The sequence below is a fragment of the Cupressus sempervirens genome, chromosome 10 (assembly GCF_028749045.1).
Source record: "Cupressus sempervirens isolate cs-2001-9-10 chromosome 10, ASM2874904v1, whole genome shotgun sequence".
Lineage (NCBI taxonomy): Eukaryota > Viridiplantae > Streptophyta > Pinopsida > Cupressales > Cupressaceae > Cupressus > Cupressus sempervirens.
Window position 1 is genome coordinate 174,383,684 of NC_143127.1, and position 24,743 is coordinate 174,408,426.

The 24,743-nt window shown below is 34.4% G+C and overlaps 1 protein-coding gene and 1 long non-coding RNA gene across 2 annotated transcripts; both read left to right on the forward strand.

The window, feature by feature from the left end:
* The first annotated feature begins 8,321 nt into the window (after positions 1–8,321).
* Positions 8,322–8,849, forward strand: LOC149533195 (uncharacterized). Its single transcript, XR_016356682.1, has 3 exons — positions 8,322–8,414; positions 8,513–8,617; positions 8,771–8,849. It is a non-coding gene; the product is annotated as an uncharacterized LOC149533195 (long non-coding RNA).
* Positions 8,850–19,936: 11,087 nt separating this feature from the next.
* LOC149533196 (germin-like protein 9-3) lies at positions 19,937–20,560 on the forward strand. Its single transcript, XM_089804909.1, has one exon. The coding sequence runs from the start codon at positions 19,937–19,939 to the stop codon at positions 20,558–20,560; it is 624 nt and encodes a 207-aa protein (XP_089661035.1).
* The last annotated feature ends 4,183 nt before the right edge of the window (positions 20,561–24,743 follow it).

Sequence of the window (24,743 nt, forward strand, 5' to 3'; positions counted from 1 at the left end):
CATTGTGGAAAATATTGGATGGAAGGCATGACAAAGAAAAAATTGTCAAAATTTGTAATGACATTCATGAATCCAATCATGCATTGAAGAATTTCATTCACTCAAATAGAAACAGAGATCATATTAATATAAGTCCCCTTCCTTGGTTATTAACGGAGCAGCAAAGTGATGCCATAAAAGAAGTCATACAAAAAAATTTAATTTCTCACAAGATTTGCTGTGAACATAAACAATCTCATATCAAAAAAAGTGAATTTGGGCCAAGGCTCAAAATGCATGATTGGCATACTTTCATCAAGGTAAGTTATGTTCTTCTGTATTTACAATATATTCATAAACTACGTCTACTATTTGTTATGTTATGTTAGAAAAAAATGAAATGATTGGTTTATAATTATTGCAGTACGTGCTTCCTCTATCTCTCCCAGAGCCCTTCAACAATACAATCAAACAAGTGATATATGATCTTGGAAAATACATGAGGTAAGCAGTTATATCTGTTCAATTTCTTGTATATATTTATTATATTCATGATTTTTTTTTCTTGCTATGTAATCTATTGTATATTATTTTGTAAAGTCTCGTATCTATATATTTTTTGTAACTTGAATCTCTTAACGTAGGTGGTTGTCATCGAAATAAATCCATAAAGAAGATATAAACTATTGGAAGAGAAGAATTCCTCATTTACTGTGTGAAATGAAAAAGTGTCTACCTCCAACTTTTTTCAATGCACAGGAACACTACCTCATACACCTAGTTGAGGAGATTGAATTGTGTGAACCTGTACACACTAGGTCAATGTGGATGGTTGAGAGGCACTTGAAATATTTGAAGGCTTTGGTTCGACAAAGAGCACATCCTGAGGGTTCTATGGTAGAGGAATATATGGTATACTAGACTATGGTGTAAATTACTTAATATCTTCCTAAGTTTGCATCAAATATCCATGTAGATCGCATTTGGGATCTTGAGCCTTTTAAAAAATTAGAAGGGGAGTACTTGATGGGGAAAGGTACATTGAGGAAATTGAGAGGTAATAAATTATAAGATGTTATTGTAATAAATTATTTCTTAATTTTTAAAATAAATCGGTTTTAAGTTGTCTATTTTTTTTTGTACAGGTGCTCGAGAGTGGGATGCACTACATTTATATATTGCAAACAATCTTGATTGGATGATGGTATGGATTAAACAATGTCAATATTTTGGTCATACATTAACATGGGAAGGTGCATCTTCATTGGTTAAAGAAGCTCATCGTAATGGAGATTCCAATGTTATGCAAAGGGAAATAGATTTAGCACATGGTTTAAGAGATTTCCAGGTATGTACAAATTTATTAATCACTCGTATGTTTATCAAGTCATGATACAATAATTTTGACATGTTTCACATATTATTGCAGGTTAAACACCACAAGGCTATGTTCTATAATGGTCAAAAATTTTGTGTCAAAGTGTTCGATGACACGAAGAAAACTTGTGATTCAGGCATAACTACAGTCTTTCAAGTGACTAATATTTCATCTAGAAATGACTTACATCCTCAAGAGTCAAAAAATTGATAATATGGCATTTTGGATGATATACTAGAGTGTGACTTTAGTCCCTTCAAATTAGTACTCTTCATTTTTAAATGGTACAGGCTAAGACTTAATCCAAATGATCCTAATAGAACTGTTATTGAACATGATAATGGATTTACAATGGTTAATACAAGGTCATTTGAGCCAGTTGGGGATGAGCCCTATGTTCTTCCAAGGCAATGTGAGCAGGTATTTTACTCAGAGGTTCCACATAAACCTGGTTAGTCATTTGTTGTTAGACATGAACCGAGAGGAAGGCCAATAAAGTATAATGCGATGGAAGAAGAAGATACCGAAGAAGTAGAAGATGATGTAGATGCTGCTACTGATGATAATGATGAAGATGATGTTGATGTTGATGATGATGACAACGATGACAATGATGATGATGGTGAGGATGATGATGGTGATGATGATGATGATGATGATGACAAGGAGGATGATGATGATGATGACAAGGATGATGATGATGACGAGGAGGATGATGATGATGATGATGATGACGATGATGATGATCATGATGAAATTTAGAGGTATGCCATCAATCCTTAATCTATTTAATGTTAATTTCTTGATAGAAATATATTTGTCTTATATGGTTACATAGTTTATTCATTATCTATTTAAAAGCTACAAGTTTCAACTAGAAATAGAATACTGCTAATCTAAATTAATTAAATAAAACTATTTAAAACACATATTGATGTGTGAATGTGTTGAGCCTTATTTTCTTTCAGGTCAAAAGCATTTGTAAGTGTTTAGTTTAGAAAAGGGAATTTATTAAATATCTATAAAAGGGAGTTGTACCTAGAATAAAATTCATAGGGAAAACATAATATAAGTGCTTAGCCCTTCACTACGCCTACTTCCCTAGTAGGCCTATAATGTGAGCCTGATTTAAGTGTTATATTGTGTACCTTTTAATGTTTTTAATTTTTATGTGATGCTTATGATGGATGTGATTATGATTATGGTGTGATTATACTCATGATAATTGAATTACATTTGCAGGAAACTGAATCCCTTTCAGGAGCATCCCGCATAGCCTCATGGATCAACAGGTATAAATCAATACTCCTTATAGATAGTCTATTTAATACACTTATCAATAGTAAGATTGATGTCTTCTAAGATCTCTCCCATTTACACGTAGCAATGAATAGGTATAATTTGTCAAAAGTGTCTTCCTCGAGTGAGGGAAATATAGGAATAGAAGAGGAAAGTGAGACATGTAGTTTATCTAGAACAGGGAGATTAACTAGAGGTCAAAGGACTAGAAGGAAATTCAACAAATGCATGAAAATTTTCCTTTCTCAAGGGGGGTCATGTTCTTATGATGATGAGATGGAAGGCGACATCAAGGTGCCCTTGAGGTACCAACATCTACAGAAACATTGGGTACCCAAGGAACTTCCTCCAATAAACACTAATTTTTGTGTTAACGAGAGCATATATCGCATAGCACCATCATCATTACATGGTTTGGGCCTATTTTCTATGGACGGCATAAAGGTGTCTTACAAAAAAGTTTTTGAATTGATGGAGTATGTTGGACCATGTTACGATTACAAAAATTGGATGCATATTGTTCAATATAAAAAAAAGTATGCGTAGGTATGCCCTCTCGGCAAATTATATACAATAGCAAGACAATAATCAAAGTAAAAGTGTGGCTATATACATTGATGGAGGCCAAAAGCAACAGGGAATATTGTGGGTTTTATAGATAGTACATGACCTGGGTCAACTATAAAGCAACCCAATTGCATATTTGAGGCGCATGAGGGAAATCGTGTATTCATCTGTGATAAAATCAATACGTGCAAGGGAAGAGGTTCTTATTGATTACAATTTGAACTGCATAGATACAAACGAGGCTACTATCATGGGGTGGTACATACCATTAAACCAACTTCTAATCAATGATTCCAACATACCATTTAGTCAATAAATTTTTGGTTAACATTTTTATACTTGATCTTTTACACAGGGGCACAATAGGGAGCAACCGCCTAGAGGGGATGCTGGCGATGTTCCCGACTCATCTACACATGAGTAGGTAAAACTCATTGTAATTGTGCCAACTAGACAAAAGAAAAATGTTATTTTTTTAATGTTGTTTTCTTCATTTTTTTGGAGTAATTTTGATAATACTAATACTATTGTTGTTAGAGAGGGCTAGTGGTCAGAGGGAGGGAAAGGAACCTGCACTCCCTCAGCAATCTGCCCCTAAGGAGGACCCATTTTATATTGATTTAGCAGAGACTGATGACCTAATTGGTTTGATTAAAAAGTTGCTAAAGAAAATTGGCAGAGAAATTATACGTTTGGCAACCATTAAGCCTACTACTTAGGAAATAAAAAATAGGGCATCTGAATTGTTGCACACCTCTGAAACCTTAAAAGTAAGTATTAATGAAATTTTTAATTATAACAAGAGTTAAATAATGGTTTTTATGTTATGCTCTTTTATGACATTAATTAAAATATGGATGTGTTGTCTTTACAAAGTTTTTTTCGTGATTTCAAGCCCCATTCCCATTATGAGGGTGTTGTAGGTGGTTCAGGTAGATCGCATGTTCCATTCCCCACTTGTGTTTTCCATTGAATATAGATAGGAATTATCATAATAATTGAAAATACATGAAATTAAGACTAAATTTATGCATGTTTTCTATATTTATGCATGCTCTAACAATTTTATTCTTCAGCTTCAGATCCTATGACGATGCTGCCTCCATCCAGGACAACCACAAATCTCTTTCCAACTGTTGAGTTGACAACATACAGCTTACAGGCATCGACTGTTGCACCATCTACTGGTACACAAATCCCTCTTTTTCTCTCTTTTGTTATGTTTTTAATTTTATGTGTTTACGATGTAGATTGTAATGACCCCCCTTTGGTAGTCACTCAACGTTTAAACTTTTTCACAATTTTTTTACAACTATTTATTTGATACACCTTTGGTTTTAATAATTCATGTGAATGATTAACCAGACTCACATGTCTATTGTCTTTGAACTCAAACATTACTTTTTCGTGTATTTTTCACATCTTCTTGCATGAATCATCACCTTCTTTTGACTGTTACAATTGCCGACTCTTGTTTAGTTGCTATTTCAATGAGTACACCAAGCCTGCACAAATTATACTTGTTCACTGCAACTTGAATAGATTTACGCTAACCACTAAGCCTACACAAATTATTCATCAACAGAGGATGAATACACATTTGGACACCAACATAGTGGCCTGAAATAGGCACTGGACACATTATGCAAAGATTTTCTAGGAATTCTGAAAATATGGACACTCATATTTATTGATTAATTATAGATGTAATATCCCATTTTTGGATAAGCAAGGAAATAGGGATAATTACCTCTACTTCCTTTTTCACTATGCCAAATAAATGTAAAATAAGCAAGTAATGAAAGTTACACTTAGATAAACTTCTATATACAAATTGAAATAAATGCGATAACTGATATAAAAGTGTTTTATCCTTATGGATATGGTTTATTAGTTTATTGATATGAATGTGTTGTTGTATCTCATGTAGCTAACAATCTTATGCAAATGATTTATTGCTTTCAACAATAGCTGTGATATCTGATAGGACAAAGTATATACCCAACAATTGATGAGATGATGTTGCCTATGGTGATACAATTTCTATATCTTATCTTATCTTTATAGTTTATGTAATGGAGTGTGATATGTTGCTTATAACAATGATATTGCTCTTTTAGATACAGAGTTTTGTACTTGCAATGTCTGATATAGAGATTGAGTTGCAGTGTCAAATATGGATATATATTCTTGTAAAGTTAATCTGATGTTGTTTTGGATGTCTATCTATTACATGCAATCAATGATGGATGCCATGTCTGATCTATTATCCTTAGTCTTTTCAATTCTTAGATGCATCTCTGATTTGCCAATATATGCCTATACAAAAATGCTATTGGCAGTTTCCACTAAATAGAGCAGATCGAACTGTTAATTTATCTAAAATAGGTTAATTTATTTGAGCTTATGAAACTTATGAAACTTTTTGCAATAGGAGCTGCAGCATCATTCCCTAGATGTTCCTATGTTCCTAGTACGGGAACAATGAAGGATGTCATATTGATCATCAGCAACGATGAAGGCATTCCATTAAAAGTAGCCAAAGTTCCAAGTACTTTAAAGTTATTATTCTATAGTGATATAATAGTAATTTAGTTTTTGATCACTCTTCATCGACTAATGATCCCATGATTGTTTTGTAGGGAATGATGTTTTTTGGAAAAAACTTGGTGATGAGTGTTTGCGAATATTCAGGCCCACCGTGCATACCTGGTGGAACATCATATCCTAACTAAAACTCCAAACCACTATTTTGATTTCATATCATTGCTAGAATAGTTTTCCTTTTCATCCATTTCTTGAACTATATTAAAGGTAGCTTCACTTCATTTATGAGTCTAACATGTTTTTTTTTACTTAAAAGGTGGAATCTCCAAGACAAAAAGTTGAAGGATGATCTTATAGAGAGCATGACCCAACTCTTTGGACCTCGTGCATTAGAGAGAAACAAGCTCCTTGAAAAAGCTAGTTTATGTTTGAAGTATATTAGGGACCAGTACAGGAAAAATTTACGGGATAACCCTAGGTACGAGCGTCCGCCCTATGTTCTTGAGGCTGAGTGGCAGGCTTTGATTTTGGATGGAAAGTATAAAGCTGACAAGAAAAATACAATTACACCAGTAAAGAGTACACCAAGGTATGTGATACTATTGAGAATGTAATTATGTACTAATTAACCTCTATATTTATACTATCTAACATATTTCAAACTTTTCATAGATTGCCTGACACATCAAAGGAAACAAAGGCAAGACTAGAAAAGCATGAGACACACAAGCTCGGCTCTAGTGGTTTTTTGAAACTTCAATCACGAGTTGTAAGTATTCCTGATCCTCAACTTTTGCAACTTTTGTATTTCCTTTTGATATTTTAACTATCCTCCATTGGTTGATGAAACAACACAAGTAAAATTCACCATACCACGCAAAAATGCAGGGCTCAAAGTTCAAGAGATGCCTCACAAAAGAGGATAAGAGAATTGGCTTCCAACAAGGCTATAGAGTCATGGTTGAATGGCTACGAGCTGAAATCAGTGTGGAAGGTTCTAATAATGATGCATCTGAGCCATAAGTAAATAAGCTAAATGAAATTTATTTCAAATTGAATACTTTACCAATTAGTCTATTCGATGTTAAGTTCCAATATAAAGTGAGTATATCTATTTTAAGCAAGCAATGATAATAATGCATAGGATGTTGGAATGCAGCCTGACAATCCTTCTACACAATCTGTGAATGCTAAAGGTTCGCATGATGTGCATCCCAATGGTGGAGGTATACATTTGCTATTAAATTTTTTATATGTAATTATAATTGGTGTTTGGATTAATGTAACATTTTGTATAGCAGTTGTAGAGGATCGAGGGGTTGATGTTCATGAGCATGTTGACGTTGAGTCCAGACAAAATGATGTGGTCAAATTAGGTAAAGAGTGCCATAGTTATGTTATTTAAAATAATTAAATACTTGTAACAATTATAATAAATTATTTTTAATTTAACTCTTTTATTTTTTATTGCAAAGGACCCCCCTTTGCAACAGCATAGGAATTTGAGATCATCAAGAACAGAGAAAAGAACTGATGAGGGGGGAATTGATGATGACACTAATGCTCCTCTTAGAGCTTACATAGAAAAAAGAAATAGAAAGAAAAAAAAGAAATGATTGTCATCTACATACCTTAATTGATAATGACTGAATTTCATGTCTTAATGAATTTAATTATGTGCTAATGAATGTTCATGAATTATGTGTTAATGCAAAATATTGATGAATGTTGCATGTTTACAAATCTAATGTGTTAATGAATGTTATCATGTGATATTGATTGAATGTTACATTTTATTAATGGTTGAAAGAATGAATGAATGTTAGATGTTAATAGGGAAGGTAAAGTGATGTTAGGGGGAGGGGGGTGGGGCCAAATGAGCTTCCACCTTCACGTGGTTGGCCCTGTTTAGTAGAGAATATTAAACTATTCTCGAAACAAAGTGAAGCTCAATAAGATGTAAGTGAAGCTCAAGTTGGCACAATTAGGGAGTCAATATGATGTAAGGGGTCATTTGAAGTCCTACGGTGTCCTAAGAAGAGTTATGGGTGGATTGTAGTGTTTACATGATGTAATAGGCTATTAAAGCCCCTAAATGATTTAAAATGCACTCAAAGTGCAAGATCTTGTAAAATTGCCAACATTGGCAACATAAACCAACTTAGGCTTGAGTGGGGTTAGTTAAGGTTATAGGTGTGTGAAGAGTGTTTTAAAAGGTCTTTTAGAGTCATTTAGGAATGACATTATAGTTGTCATAAGTCTTTAGCCGAGAAAAGGTCACAAAAGATAATCAAAGGTAATGATGTTAAAAAAAGTAATGAGGTTTTTATCACTAAAAGTGAAGAGCTTGTTGCTTTTTGAACTCCACTTCTAAGGATACTTGGATTATTTCCATATCTGACAACTTGTGAACACATTGAATTATAATATTATTGTCTTTTGGCTTAGTGAATATCATTGTGGTTTCACTATCAGAGATCGGAAAACATCTATTTTTTATTTCATTAGTATTCTTTGTAGCATGCAACAGTGATTTCTGTCAACTGATGTAGTTCTAGAGAATGGAGGTGAAACTACAAAGTTCGAGGTATATGACTTTAAAGGAGATGGAGGAATAGCATTAGCTATGTACAATACTGATGAGGTATGTAGTCCTCTCTTTTATGACAACTATAATTTCCTGTTCTAATTCTAATTGAGCAAATCTCAAATATTCAATTATGATTAATTATTTTTGTGCAGTCTATTCGTGCATTTGCTGATGCATCAATGGCAATAGCTTATGAGAAGAAATGGCCACTTTACCTGAGTACTAAAAACACAATTTTAAAAAAAATATGATGGAAGGTATGTTTTCAAATCAATACAAGGATTGATGATCTTATTTTTACCTTTTTCTCTAACACACCTTACTTCCCATGTTATCATTCTTTATGATTCTCTAGCTTAATGATCCTCATATTCTCGGAGATTCTTCTTATATGTGACTTAAATTGGTAGGTTTAAAGATATCTTCCAGGAGGTATATGAGGCTAGTTGGAAAGCTAAATATGATGCAGCATGAATCTGGTTGGTTTTGTTTCTTGGCACAATAATATGAAGATTGCAATGTTGATTATCTTGACTCTGTCGGGCATACAATAACTTCTTTCAATGATTGATTCATGAACAGGTATGAGCATAGGCTTATTGATGACATGGTAGCCTATGCTTTGAAGAGTGATGGTGTCTATGTTTGGGCATGCAAAAATTATGATGGTGATGTGCAGAGTGATTTCCTTGCACAAGGTTAGTGGTCCAAAATACTATTTTTCATTGAATTTGGCTCTGAACTGATCATTATATCTAATCTTACATATATCTATTGTTTTTTTAAGGAAGGAAACATGATTACTTTCTTTAGAAGGAAACCTGACTCGATTTTCTATTTTCAGGATTTGGATCTCTTGGTCTGATGACATCTGTCCTGGTGAGATTGTAATCCACTTTACTATTATATATAACTTGGTTCAATTACCTATTTGTTTGGTGTATATGTTTTCTTATAGGTAAATTTTTTTTAAACACGAGATTATTTAATAGTGTTTATGTTATTTGTCAGCAAACATGCACACATTCATCATATTCTATACCCTCATTCTTATTCATACTTTAAGTTGGTTTAGATTTGGTTCATGAGTTGTATGCTCTAATTAAATATTTTGCTGAATTAAGCTCAATTTTCATATCCTGTACTTGGGGTATTGCCTATCATTTTTCGTGGCATTCATTTTCGAGCAAGCTTATCTGCATGTAGACACCATGACATCTTTACATGGACATTATGTGCTGCCACTTTTATCCGTTGGTGGAACTACATGCATTTAAATGTCTGGCAGATGTGTCCATGATTCTGCGTATTTTTGTAGCTGTGAAGAGCTTATATTTCAAAAGTGAAACTTTGGGAGTTAGATCTGCAAGATTGCATTTGACATATTCTATTTTATCACTATATTTTCCTATCAGCAATTATTACAGTCTGCACCTTCAACTAGATCTACTTTGTTAAGATCATATGATGCAGCATCTGTACTTTATATGCATAGCATACTGCTAGGGAATTTAGAGGTAGATGTCTCAACATGCATTTTCACTTTTCATGCAAAGATTGCATGCTGACCTTTCTAAAGGTTATTTTAGAGTGTGAAATATTTTTAGGTCTTCCAGTAAATATTCTATCAGATGGAGTTGTTAAATTGTAATTCTATTGTCAACTAGGGTGGCAGTGCTATAATTGTAATGTTTTTTACATTACAATAGTTCTTTATTTTTATTGAAGGAAATCCAGATTTTTGACAATGACTAATTTAGTTGTTGGGTCTGCTGTTAAAGTTCTCAATAATCTTAGTTTAACATCAAAAGCATCACCAAGGCTATCTTCCATCTTTATTTCTAGGCATACACATAAATGCTGCTAATTTAATAGTATTCGAACAAAATGCCTAGTCATCTATAGATATCTCGTGTTTCCCTTCCAATGAAATGGCCCAAAAATTAGGAGTGCATATTTGAATCACACAACCTGACGATAACTATGCACCTCTAGAGCTTTAAGAATGTCTTTGACTGGTTCCTTGTGGAACATTTACATTAGCTAACATCAATTTCCTGGCCTACCTTGGCCTCCTAAAATATGATGATTTGTCATCAAGCCCAATTTTGAGGTGTAAAGGCTATTAATATTTTCCATATAGACTAGCATGTAATTTTAGGAACCTATTTGAATAAGTATGTTCACTCTTTGCTTCCTAATTGTATGCCATGATCCATCATCAGGATAGTGACCTAGGGAAGAGAGAAGGAGTGAATAGAAGATCAAGATCAATGGAAGGAGTGGTGTGGGCTTAATGAGAAATGGTATATTTTTTTTTTGTTTTACTTCTCTTAGTGTCGCAATTTTGATGCCAATCCTAGAAATTTTGACATGATTGTCGTCACATCCATAGCAACCCCATCACAATTTCTAGGGTTGGTGTCGCAAGTGCGACGACTTGGTCAAGTATTGTGACGAGGTTGATATAGATGCGACGGCAACCCCGTCGCAATTGTGATGGAAAGCACATGAATTGTGATGGGGTTGATGTCAATATAAGTGGCTACATAGCGATGGATAGGCATCAAAATTATGATTGCAAAGAATAGATGTCGTAATTTGTGACTAAATAACTAAGACATCATGTTTGTCGTAGTGGTGACACATTGCTGTCATAATTGTGACACATAGCTGTCGCAAATCGATGCCAAATCTATTAGTGACCTGAGCCTACACTTGTACTCATAACTATACTTGTGCTTTTTTTCCCTTGACTAGGCCTTGGAGCTTCTATTGGCTACTCACTCTGATCATCTGTTGGCAAATCTCTGGACCTTCTAAATGCATTGTCCTCCATGAAATTTACATCACACCTGACAGTAATTCTTCTTGTCCCAGGGATAAAAATCCTATATGCCTTTGAGGTTTCACTGTACCCAACAAAGTACCCCCTCTCTATAGTCTGATCTAACTTGGTAAGTGTATCACCTAGAATATGACACTATGCCAAACTCCCAAATATTTTGAAATGGCTAACATCAGGATTCTTACCTATGAAAGCTTCCTTTGGTGTCATCCTCCCTAGCACTTTGTGTGGAATGCTATTTTGAATGAAGACTATTGTACTACACGCCTCTTCCCATAAGTAGTGGGGCATATCCTAGTCATGTAGCATGGCTCTTACCACCTCCAATATAGAACAGTTTTTCCTCTTAGCAACTCCATTCTACTGTGGATTGTAAGGAACAATCCAATCTCTCTTGATTCCTTCCCTAGTACAGAACACCTAGAAGTTATTTCCTTTGTACTTGCCTCCATTGTCTGACCAAAGAACCTTTATCTTCTTTCTTGTTGAGTTCTCCACTAGAGCCTTGAACTCTTGGAACTGATCGAAAACATCATCCTTGATCTTCAAGAAGTATATCCAGGTCTTCCTAGAGAAATCACTGATAAAAGTAACATAGTACTCATATCCTCTGATATACTTTGTCGACATCGATCTACATACATCTGAATGTACTAGATCAAGAACACCTTCAAATCTAGTGTCACTCCTTGGAAAAGATGTTTTCACAAACTTCTCCAACACACATCTATTACAAACATCATCATGCTTTGTGCTCACCTCTGTAACACCTATCACCATCTCACGAAACAATTTGAGTGCTCCATGATGAATATGGCCCATCATCCTATGCCATAGCTCTCCAAGATTTCTAGGATTACAACTACTCATGAGTGCCTTAGGAGTATCAAAGTACAACTTGTAAAGGTGACCACTCCTAACTCCAATAGTTAAGGGTGATTTCCAATCCTTGTGCTTAATCAACATATGTGTCCCTCTGAAGAGTACATTATACCCCCTATCCTAAAGAAATGATATGGAAATGAAATTCATACCTAAACCTAGCACATGCAATACATCATGAACTGGAATTATCTTTCCATTCTCCCTTTGAAACTGAATAGTCCCTTTCCCAATTGTGTTGAGTTTGGACAAGTTTCCCATAGAAATTTGGATATTGGTGTTCTCCTCCTTATAACTGGAGAAGTACTCTCTAACTCTTGTCATATGAAATGATGCCCCACTATCTATTTACCAAATAGTCTGTCAAGTTGAGCTCACCATACAAGCTATAAGTGCAAACTCATCTTCCATTCTACTAGAGAGTTCATCTACACTTGCTGAAGCTATCACCTACTTCTTTACCTTTTTCCTTTATGGGAAATCACTGACATAATGACCATACTCATGACATCCAAAGCAGTTGAACTTAGAAAGGTCCTTCTTCTTCTTCTTACTTTGTGAGCTAGATCCCTTCTTTACTTTTCCTTTCCCCGCTAGGGAAAAATTCTCCTGTTTCACCTCACTTTTTTTATTCTTGGTGGCCCCATTAACAAGAATTAGTCTAAACTCCTCCTAAGTGAAATTAGTCCATAGTCAATCCTAACTCAATAAGGTATCTTATCCACTGACAACTTGAACAAAGACACTCCACTATTTAGAAAACCCATTTAGGGCTATTATCACTAGCTTGTCATCACTGGGACTATCTCCAATAACTGCTAACTCATCCTTGACAAGTCTAAGCTTGGTGAGGTAACTTGTAATGTCTTCTCCCTAGTTCATCTAGGTATTCTTTAGCTTCTCTCTGAGAATCATCTTCCTATTGGTGGTAGCATTCTGGTATAGATTTAGAATGGTGTTCCACATCTTCTTCATTGTACCTAGCTCTGAGAAATGTGGAACAATATGATCCTTAACACCATCAAGGATAATCCTCCTCACCTTGGCATCGTCCTTCTTATATGCTACAAGTTGTGTCACATCTGTTGGTATAGGTACAAAATTGGTAGCATAATCCTTGATACCATTCTCTTCCAACAATAAAGAAACATATATTATTCATAATTGTACAATAAAGAAACAATATTGTACAATTATGAATAATATTGTATAATAAAATATTATGCTACATAGCTTGATACCATTATGAATAACATTGTACAATTTAATGATTTTAAAAAACTTTTATTTTGTTAATGTTGCTTAATTTCCACCCACACCACAAAATTATTATACATATTTTCATAAAACTAAAGGGAAACATATTCAATGTCACTCAAGAGCCTTTTAATTCTATCATTTTTTCAAAATAATGTCATCTTAGAGTAATTTTAAATAAAAAATGGTAATATCTTTTTATTAAATGACCAATAGAAATCAAATGATTAAATGAGAAATGACCAATAGAAATCAAATGATGTGTGTGTGTGTGTGTGTGTGTGTGTGTGTGTGTGTGTGTCTGTGTGTGTGTCTATGTGTCTGTGTGTCTATGTGTGTGTGTGTGTGTGAGAGAGAGAGAGAGAGATCGTCAAATGTATAGGAAAGGTACCTAAGGTACAAATGGTAGGGGAGCAAAAAGTAGCACCTTAAGTAACTGAAACAAGCAAATTACTACAAAGGGGAATTGTATCTACAAGATTTTATTATTCAAAATCCAAAGCATTAGGGAAGATATAAGAGAAAAAAAAATGGTTACCATTCTTCCACCAAGTTGGTTTAAAACATAGATGTGATCCATGATAAAAAGGTGAAATTAGATGACCTATATAAATGTAGTTTTTGTAGTAGAAAGAAATCCCTTCATTGTCAATAATATGCATGTCCAAGGTAACTCAAATACATTCAGAATCATTTCACTTATAATACTCTTCAAAATATCAACATGTAGCAAGATATGGCCATAGGATGTGTTGGAGATTTTTTTAGCATTAGGTTCCACCTAGAGAAAGTGATCAAGCATATTAGCAATATTCTCATATGTTGATTTACGTAAAAAATGAAGAGGAGGTAACGAAGCCTTACCCAAAAAAAGAGAGACATTCATAAATTCTTTTATATGGTTGAATAAGAGAAATTAGGTGCAAAGAAAGAAAATGTGAGGCTCCATTTGTAGTCACCAATGGTCACAATAATCTCATAATATGTGGAGGAGATAAATTGTACAAAACATTATTGTAATAAGGGTAAGGGTAAATATCAGCCCCATTCTTGTAGATACAATGTTCTAGTGCTTAGTAATCTAACTATATAAGTTCTTGAATAATTAGGTTAATTTGGGGGGTGAATTAGCTATCCAAATCAAACATTAATCTTATGTAATAGAGACCAATCCAAAATCAATTAGATAAATAAGATAAAAAAATGAACATGAAAGTACATAATGACTATTTGATTTTATGTTTAAAACTCAAGATGGGAAAAACCATGAAGAATGCCAATTCTCAAATATGAAATAGTGATCAAGGTGACACAAGTTAAGACAATGTGGTTTAAAAGATGTCAATTCATGCATAATATAATAATGGAGGCACACATTATGAGAGGGGTGTTGAAAATTTTATTGTAGGTTGTAAAAGTGTACAAACTGACATTTTGGTGTGTGGAAAAAGTGAAATCTATAGAGGAAAGTATTTCCCAACCTTAAGTCAATTGATCACATAAATGGAAAGAAATTACTTAAACACAACATGTATTGAAAATAAAAAACTTTAGCCAAGATTCAAGGAACCAGTGGTTTGTGATTATTTTGCAGGGGTATTAGAACACCCAAATATTTATTCTCCAAGGTTACTATGAGCCTTCATTCATGGAAGGATCTGTAGGTCTAGTATAAGCTTATCTGCCTAGATCGATAGATAATTGATCTTTTAGTTTCTGTGGTTCCTCCCAATTTGTTGCACAAGCTTGGAATTCACTCATCACGCCCATGTTGGAAAGATTGGAAGTGGTACTCTACCACTCCAATGACCAATTACAAGCCTAGGTTGGGGTATCGGTGGCTAGTGCCCCATCTTTTGATGGTTAATACTCTCAACTAGTGCTAACATTTGCATTCTTTGTACAAGACTCGAAGTCTTAGATTTGCCACAATCTAGCATACCATCACAAAGCCAAAGATTGCTCACTTCACCCGGTGTCTCCTCTTCTAGGGTTTTCCTTTAGGCCCTCAGCTTCAACATTTGGGAGTCCCAAATCCTCGATGCCCTTTTTGTGGCCAGCCTGAAAGCTTTCCGCATATTTTTTGTTTCTATAGAAGAGCTTAGAATTACTGGCTCTAGATTTATGATTTTTTTAGGCCTTTTCATCTAGAGGCCTTCACTTGGCATATGGTAGTTTTGGGTGATGCTCCTAGACTCCCTTTTAGATATGCCTAGATTTAGCATGCTTTCAGAATGGAGATATTGTTTACCATTTGGAAAGATCATAATGCTGTTTTATTCTCTCACAGCTTTGTTGATATTCATGTTGAACTATACTCTAAAGAACGTATATGTAATAATGTCATTTTGCATATTCAAGTACAAACTTACAAGGTCAAGCTAGAAGTGGATCACCTGGAAAGCTACTTGCTCAATGGGGAAATGCCCCTTGTATGGTTACCCGAGTACCTTTGGATACTTTTTTTGGTGATCGCACTCCTCCCCATGGTTGTCGGCAAGGCTGAAAAATTTTGCTCGCTGCTTGCACACCCCTAGGTCACAGCCTCATCGCCATTCTCCCAGTGGTGGATTTTGTAGTCGTTAATGCTCAGCCTTGCCTCCTTGAAGGTTGGGCTTGAGCTAGTCCCCTGTGGCTCCCCCTATTGCCACCAATGTGGGTTGGCTATTTGCTCCCCATGACCCCAAGTGGGCTTTCCCCTGGTTGGATCTTGCCATTTCTCCTCCCAAGGTTGAAGAAGAAAAAGAGGCTAATAAAGATATTGTTGCTCCTGCTGATAAAGATTGGGCTCCTCTTGAGCCAACCACTAACCCCAAGAATTTTTGGGTTTCTGATGATAAATACCCTCCTTCGGGTGGCATTGCTCTTGCAACCTAGAGTTTATTGTTTTTGCTTATATATATTTTTTGATGAATAGTTGATTTTTGGCCTTGGGCCATTTGAACTTCTGGGGTGATCCAGTATCCCCCGGCCCCTTTTTTGTGAATATGTATCTTTAATATTTTAATTAATGGAAAAGGTCTATTCATCAAAAAATAAATAAAAAACATTGCAACAATGAATTACATCCAAATGTAGGAAAGTTGTAACAATGTCACAAAAAATATAAACATAAAGAAATACATAAGAAATCCAAAAATTAAGATTTAGTATGTAAATTAGTAATATATATTACATTATTATTTTGAATTCATATCATTTTCTAAATATGGTTGAAATATAATTGCAAATGATGAAGAATACATAAAAAGGTATAAAAACTCATGTTAGATTAAAAATCCCCAATAGTTTACATTGTCCCAAAAAAATAGACAATAGAAAACTTACAATAAAAGTACATTTATAATACATCATGTAAAATGCTCTAGCATGTAAGTTGATGCAAAGAAAAATTTAATGGAAGCAATATCAAAAAGGAACTAGCACTAGCAAGAGATAGATTATAAAATTCTTCTATTTAATTTATCAAATGAATAGTACATACATTGGCTCTCCTACAGATTTCTTCTGTCTGTAACTTCTATCCAGAAACTTTGCTCTCAAGCTTGACCTAAACCTAACCATAAAACTCTATTTATACTTGCTAAGATAATCTCCAAAACCTTCTAGATTATTACAATATAGAAAATTCTAGATCAATATAGATTATTACAAAATAGGAAAAATAACTTATGGAAGAATGACCCCATAATGGTCTAAACAAATCCCAAGAAAATATATTATTGTAATGACAAAATCGAGATAATTTTCTCAAGTTGGCTCGTGCATAAATTATGTCCAAAATTCTTTATGTGGGTGCTCCTAAACCATACTCTCGAGGACAATAGAATCCAAGTCCCTTGAATTTTCCTTCCTCTTTCTTGTCTTCCAATTCCATGGTATTTGTTGTTTGTACTCTTGCCAAGTACCCAAGTCAACTTTCATATTTTCATAAACCTCTTCCACATAAGAACTTAGATAGAACTCCTACAAACCTACAATAAATGGATTAGAAAAACCAAATGGGACCTCATCATATATGAATTCATCAATTTGGTTCACTTTAGGAACCTTTGCATCCTTTTTATCAATGTCCTTATGCTGCAATATCTCCATTCTTGGAGACAAATTCATCACTATTTGATCCTTATCTATCCTCATAGCTTCATCACAAGTCTTCTTCCTTGCTGCAACTATTATCCTTTTGATAGGCCATACCACTTTCTTTCTTAACCTCAAATGCCATCTCTTAGTTCCATCATGAACCAGCACATCCACCTCTTTTTCAAGGCTCATCAACAATTACCACATCAACCACTTTCCTATCTTCAAGAACCTTTTTATCATTGGGTTTAGCAACAAGTATTTGTTGCAAACTTTTCATATCAGCATCTATTTGTTCATTTTTTCCTTCCAATGGACAAATCTTCTCTTCAATGGCAATCGAATTCTCTATTCCATCTTCACAAGCTTTTGTAATCTCAAAGGATTGTTTCTCTAGATCACTATTTTCTTTTTCCATATTTTTCTTCAACTCCGCTTTTAGTCTCGCTAAATTTTCTTCCCTTTTTTTAAGTTCCCTCATTAGGAATCTCATTTTCTCTTCTATCTCTTGATTCATTCTAGCTTCCTCTTCTCTTCTGTTTTTTTTCTCTTCCTCTCTTTTCTTTTTCTGAAAATTACAATATGAAACCCATGCATCTAAAAGTATCTTCTGATCATGAGATAAATCTTCTCTTGGGACCATTGTCTCCTATCTAGGTTCTCTCCACTCAACCTAGTCTTGTGGCCACTCTATAGGTTCTCTTCCCAACACTTGTCACAACAAACACAAACTCACAATTCACCTTTGCCTAAATGTTTTGCTGAGCTATGATACCAAAAATGATGTAGAGAAAAATTTGACGGAAGCAATATCAAAAAGGAACTAGCACCAGCAAGAGATAGATTATAAAATTCTTCTATTTAATTTATCAAATGAATAGTACATACATTGGCTCTCCTATAGATTTCTTCTCTTTGTAACTTCTATCCAGAAACTTTTCTCTCAAGCTTGACCTAAACCTAAACCTAAAACTCTATTTATACTTGCTAAGATAATCTATGAAACCTTCTAGATTATTACAATATAGAAAATTCTAGATCAATATAGATTATTACAAAATAGGAAAAACAACTTATGGAAGAATGACCCCACAGTCTGAACAAATACCAAGAAAATATCTTATTGTAATGACAAAATCAAGATAATTTCCTCAATTTGGCTCGTGCATAAATTATGTCCAAAATTCTTTATGTGGGTGCTCCTACACCATAAGTGCTTCATGTCTACCACTAAATTATTATTTTTTAAATAATCAAACTTGACAAGTCCTCCTTGACATAATAGGAAAAAAGTGACTTCGATCTCTAAGAAAAAAAAGGTAAGAGAACATCAAATTTTATTTTTATATTTATCCTTTTTATTTTATGCTTCAACCTATGATCATAAACACAAAGCTAACTACAGCTTTAAGAAACCATATTAAATTGTTTGATAACTTGCATTACATAGAAAAATTTAGGTCCATAAAGTATTAGGATGTGAAACATGATAAATGCTAGAAGCTAAAGTATTGAGACGCGAAACATGACAAATGATAGAAGCTAATATTTCAAAATACCATGATCCACGAAAGATTTTGAGTCACTCAATTTTTGGGTGATTTCAGACTTGAAATACCTATTCAAGTGAAATGTTTATAAGGAAGGAAATAAATGGCGATACAAACACCAAAAATGTTAAACAACTGGCATAGCATATGAACTGGGCTAGATGAATAAGACAGAAGATGAGTCCCAGTCCAAATTACTCATGTGTAAAGCCATAACTATATTGATCACATCCAATCTCTTAATAGAAGCCATTGAGGATAAATTATTCTGATTGGATGATAGTGTGTTACAAAAGAACCAAGATTGATCATGATAAGGAATGGCACACATAGTCGACAGTGTCGTGACGTGATGTTGCAAATGAATCTATTCTCATGTTCTGACATATCAACCATCCATCTTTTTATTATATACTTCCTAAATATATTACAATTAATGGAATAAAAGAGTATATATTGCAATATCTTCAGTATAAAAATATACAACAGATAGATATATTGCAACCAGTACATATAGAACGTGTATCAGTAATCTAACAGAAGAGTGTATATGTTGCAAATGTTCTTTAAAGAAGAGACATGTAGATATATCCCGAACAGTGTGGAACGCGTTTTGAATATTTCTGTGAACGGCAGGCCTGCAGCGCATCGTGAGAATGGTCCCTCAGTCCAACAACAATTGGGCTCTCCAAGCTATTATTCTTTATCTATACTGATCTCCTCTTCTTACACATTTTGGCGGTGAAGCCAACGAGTAAATGCCAAAATAAGAGGCCGGCCTGCGCGTTGAAGGCCGCGGCATTGCTAATGAACTTGTTAAAGCGCTACTCTACCTGTCTTTATATATACCTGATTTCTAACACTCCCTACTCAAACCAGCAATCAGAAATCCTTGTTTGCGCAGTGAAACAATTGGTCCTGATCAGTTGTGATATTTGGAGAGTCTATACATATAGATGGAGTTCAACACAGCCTGCTTTATGATGGTCACTTTATTGGCGTTCAACATTGTGGGAACGACATACGCATCTGATCCTGATATCCTCTCTGATTTTGTTGTCCCTGCGGGGCAGAATAATGTGGATGGAAGTTTCTTCACATTCACTGGACTCCGACAGGTTGGAAGCAACAACGTAACCGGGATGAGCAACGCCAAAGTGACAAAGGCGTCAATGGCAGAGTTCCCTGCTCTGACTGGGCTCAGCGTTTCAATGGCTGTGCTGCAGTTTTCGGCTGGCGCGGTGAACCCTCCACACACTCACCCTCGCGCTTCCGAACTCCTCTATCTCACCACCGGATCTCTGCAGGTTGGACTCGTCGACACCACCGGAGAACTCTTCACGCAGACCCTCTTCGCCGGAGATCTCTTCGTCTTTCCCGCTGGACTCCTCCATTTCCAATTGAACAACGACAAATACAACCACGCTTCTGCTATTTCCGCCTTTGGAAGCGCCAACGCAGGCACCATTTCAATGCCCTCTGCTCTGTTTACGAGTGGTATAACCAGCGATGTTCTGGCCAAGTCTTTCAAGACAGATGCCAAAATCATCGACATGCTCAAGGCGTCCCTCAAAGCTTAAACCTCGGGCACTTCTTTCATCTTGCTTGTACGATTCCCACTTCAGTTGTTTGTTTGCAGACACTTCGTCATATTTGTGCATTTATGCAAAGTTAAATAAAAGGAACCATTAATTGTTTTTATCTTTATTGTGAGTTATCATATTAAAATTCAGAGTGTGATCCTTCAATTTTGGATATGAAGTTTTATAATATTAGTTTATTAAAAGTAGTGTTGCAATGGGTCTTTGGTTTGTTGGTCAAGTTAAATGGTATTCAAAGAGCTTACTAAGTGTTGCGGAGAGCAAAGACTTCCACATCGTAAGAGATGAGGTTTTAATTGTGTCCAACACAAATTTTGGTAGAATAGATACTAAAGTTCAACCAAATTATATTCATCCGGTAGTGTCAACTATAGAAAACAAAGGTTGTTTAAATTATAGGTAGGAGAAGATGTTCTCGACTTTAGAGAACAAAGGTCATCAAAATTATATACATCTAGTGGATATCTAAAAACGAAATATCCAACTAAGATGTAGATCCCTATGAAAATTAGAAAAACCAAACTTGGAGGTAAAGGTTGTTAGAGTGGGTTTTCGTTGCACTAAAAGACTTGATTTGTCAATGCCCAATACAACCACTTGACTTATAGTACACATCAGGCTTAGTACAAATACCAAGGGGAGTGTTGACCATTTTTCCAACAATCTCCCCCTTAGCATCACCCGAGGGTCTAAGGATTTGAACCTATAACTAAGCTCTAATACCACTTGTTAGAGTGGGATTTCTATTGCAGTAAAAAACTAAGTCAATGTCTAATACGACCACTCAACTTATAGTATACATAAGGCAATTAAACCCTTGTAACAAATACTAAGGGGAGCACTGAACATTTTGCCAATGAAAGTAACTATATTGATGTGGAAAATAAGATAAGGATATATTTGATGGTGCAGGTGATTCAAATATGTTAGAGTTACCCTCTACTTCTTTGATTCCTGTGAATGAGAACTATATCTCTTCAAAGTAGGATTTAGTAGGCCTTATGGGTTATTCTAGTACTCCCTTAGTTATTTTTTATTATATAAATTTGTGTTGATGTGCTTCCTACTATCATTCTCTCGATTAAAGAAATTATTTCTAGTGATATTAATCAGTCACATAGTCTTCATTTAGTTCATGGTGTATCCTTAGTTTAGGCTTATGAAGGCATTTCTTCTTCCTCTTTCATGGAGTCTATAGTTTTGGAAGAGAGTTCTAGTTGAACAATTGTTAGAAGGAAATAAAAACATGTAAAAAAGCATTTGTTACCTTATATGGTTACTCACTTTTTTTGGTAACTTCAATTTTATCCCTTATTCATTTGTTGGTAATAACTTAATTTGGTTTGGAACTCAATAAACATAGGTCATTTCTTCCTAGAAAACAAGTGTCAGCTTTGATTGGTCCTACACAGTTACAAAAAAAGAAACCCTATTATCGTCACATTAGACATGAGAAATAGTAAATTCAATCACATCTCTTAAGCATAAAAACAAATTCACTTTTTTGGTAAACTTACATTGTACTTCAAATCAATGTTTTTATTCAAATGGTTAAAAAAATTATGTACACAAAGAAAAATTTGAAACAATAGACTATGTACTTCATCATTTTATTGCTATCAAATAAAGTTTGAATAATAAATCTAAACAATTGCTAAAAATGTTGATGCAAATTGATGTTGAGTTAATAGTCTATGTGTAAAACATTGTGAAAATGCTTATTGAATATTTAAATACATAAATCTAATAAAAATTAACAAAAAAATTGTATAATTATTATTTTTTGTTTTTGATGTATTTAGATAGAAGCCAAAAAAGGAGGGTTGACCCCATTGTACAGAGGGATGGAGACAGGCTGGTAGTTACCCGCTATTATCCAACCAATCTCTTTTCTAAATATAAAAAAATATCCTAACATTTAACGCCATAGCATTATACTTCAAAATATTAGTATCAACTATATTGCCCCTACCATACATAGTATGCCAAAAAATAATCCTGTAGTACAAATTGCAAGCGTTGTTGATAAAATGATTAATATCCATATTAACTAATAGTGCCACCAAGGGCAGAGAGTTCATAGAACTGTAACATTATAAAACATAAAATAAAAGAAAGCACAGGGGCTAGTTCCCCACCTTCTCCATAGGTCCCCCTCCTCCTTTTCATTAGGATCCTGCATTGCCGATTTCTCCACCTCCTCCTTGATAGGTTTCTGTAGCAGAGTCTTGAGCCAATCGTCCGCCAGGAAGCCGTAGAGGGAGCAGGTGATATCACTCTCTTTTCCTACATCCTTTGCATCCTTGTTCAATTATATTAAATACAAAGTGGTAGTCGTTGAATGCATCAATTTAGTAGAGAACTCCGCAAGGGTTTCAACCTTTTGACATAGGGCTTCCTGATTGTCAACCAGGTCACCCATTGATTTCTCTAGGCTATCCAACCAGGCTTTACTTTGATCCTGCCCATGACTATGACACCCCTTCTTCCCCTCGCCCTTAGCAACATCCTTCATTGGAGAAGTGATATCTTCCCCTAAGATTTTATCTAGGGACAGGTTGGCTTCTGGGGTGTCTGAAATGTGGGAAGGGCTTGGAACATCCTTACCCCCTGAGCCAATGTGAATAACCTTCCTCATCCTTCAGGTGGATCTCTTTTCACTCTTCATGGAATCAAAACTCACCTCCTGTTTGGGGGGTGTCTTAAATTTTTCCATTTTAAGCCTTTTGTTTGACCTCCTCCCAACTTTATTACTCTACCCAATATCAGCATTAGAGTCAATAATGCTGATATTTTTCCTATTACTCAAGGGCTTTTTGTCCACATTCTTCAAGGCAAAACTAGGGCTAGGGTCCATGGAGACTTGGGGAGTAATAATGGAAAAGGGATTAACAAGAAGAGGTGAATTGAAGGATTATTATTTTTTACTAATAATTTTTTACAATATTTATATTGTAATAAATTTTAAATTGAACAATACAACATGATGAAAAATGTGACATATTATATTTACTTATTAGTTCTTGCCAAAGGTAGAATACTATTGGAATCATTTGATTCCATTTTATAAAATATGAAAAAAAATTAAAAGCTAAATATGATTTCTAATGTTCGTATTTATTTTTTATTTTGATAAATAGAAAATTTAAATTTCTTAAACAAAAAATACATTTTTTCACAATAAAGAACATGACACTACTATTTATACTAAATTTACCTGCCATAAGATAAATGCCACATACAACTTGTATTTATACATTTAAAATAAAAAAGAAACAAAGCTTAAAAAAATTAATTTTATTTATTTTGACCCGTGAGAAATTTAGATATATATTTTCGTCTACTTATTAACACCGTAGGAGTTTCCTTATCTGAAGTGTGAGGAGCAAAAATTGTCATGCACTGGTTGTGAATCATTTAGTTTCCTTATCGAAGTGGCCAATGGTAACACGAGACAACCCCTCCGTTAAGTTGTATAGAATCAAAAAACTTTATCATATTCATGGGATAAAATCCATAGTTACTTGAAATGGAAGTAAAATAGGTCAGTCATGATAGTCGTCAAGTCAGGAATAGGCAGGTCAAACAATCACCAAACGCGAATGATGAGTATTTTAAAAAATTATATTGTTTAAATATTTAGTAAATTTATTATTTAGTATTTATCTTTAGCATTTTTTTAAATTAATATTAAAACTTCATACTTAATTTTTTATATAGATTTAACTTTAAAACTTAATTAAACAAATTTTCTTTAATAAATTAGAACATTTTGAAGTGTATATACATAATTGTGACATTGCTATCAGGACTTAACTTTATAATTTTTTAGTCAAACATATTGGCCACATATTTTTTGAGGAAGCCATCTCTCATGAGAATGAATGGAATACTTAAAATACATTGGATCTACGTGATACTCACATAGGTGAAGCACTCAGACTTCCCATGAGGTCACCCATTCTAGTATCCCTCTAGCTTGAGTGCACTTAACTATGGATTTCCCTCCATGGTTAAACCCACTCTGCTTGTAACCCCATATTCAAAACCTTCACCAAGTGTTGTGCCTTATGAACCATTCATTAGAAAGGCACTTAAGCTCATAAATTGATAAGTAGGAGACATTTTTCCACTATAATTGTTTTAGTTTGTTAAAAAAAAA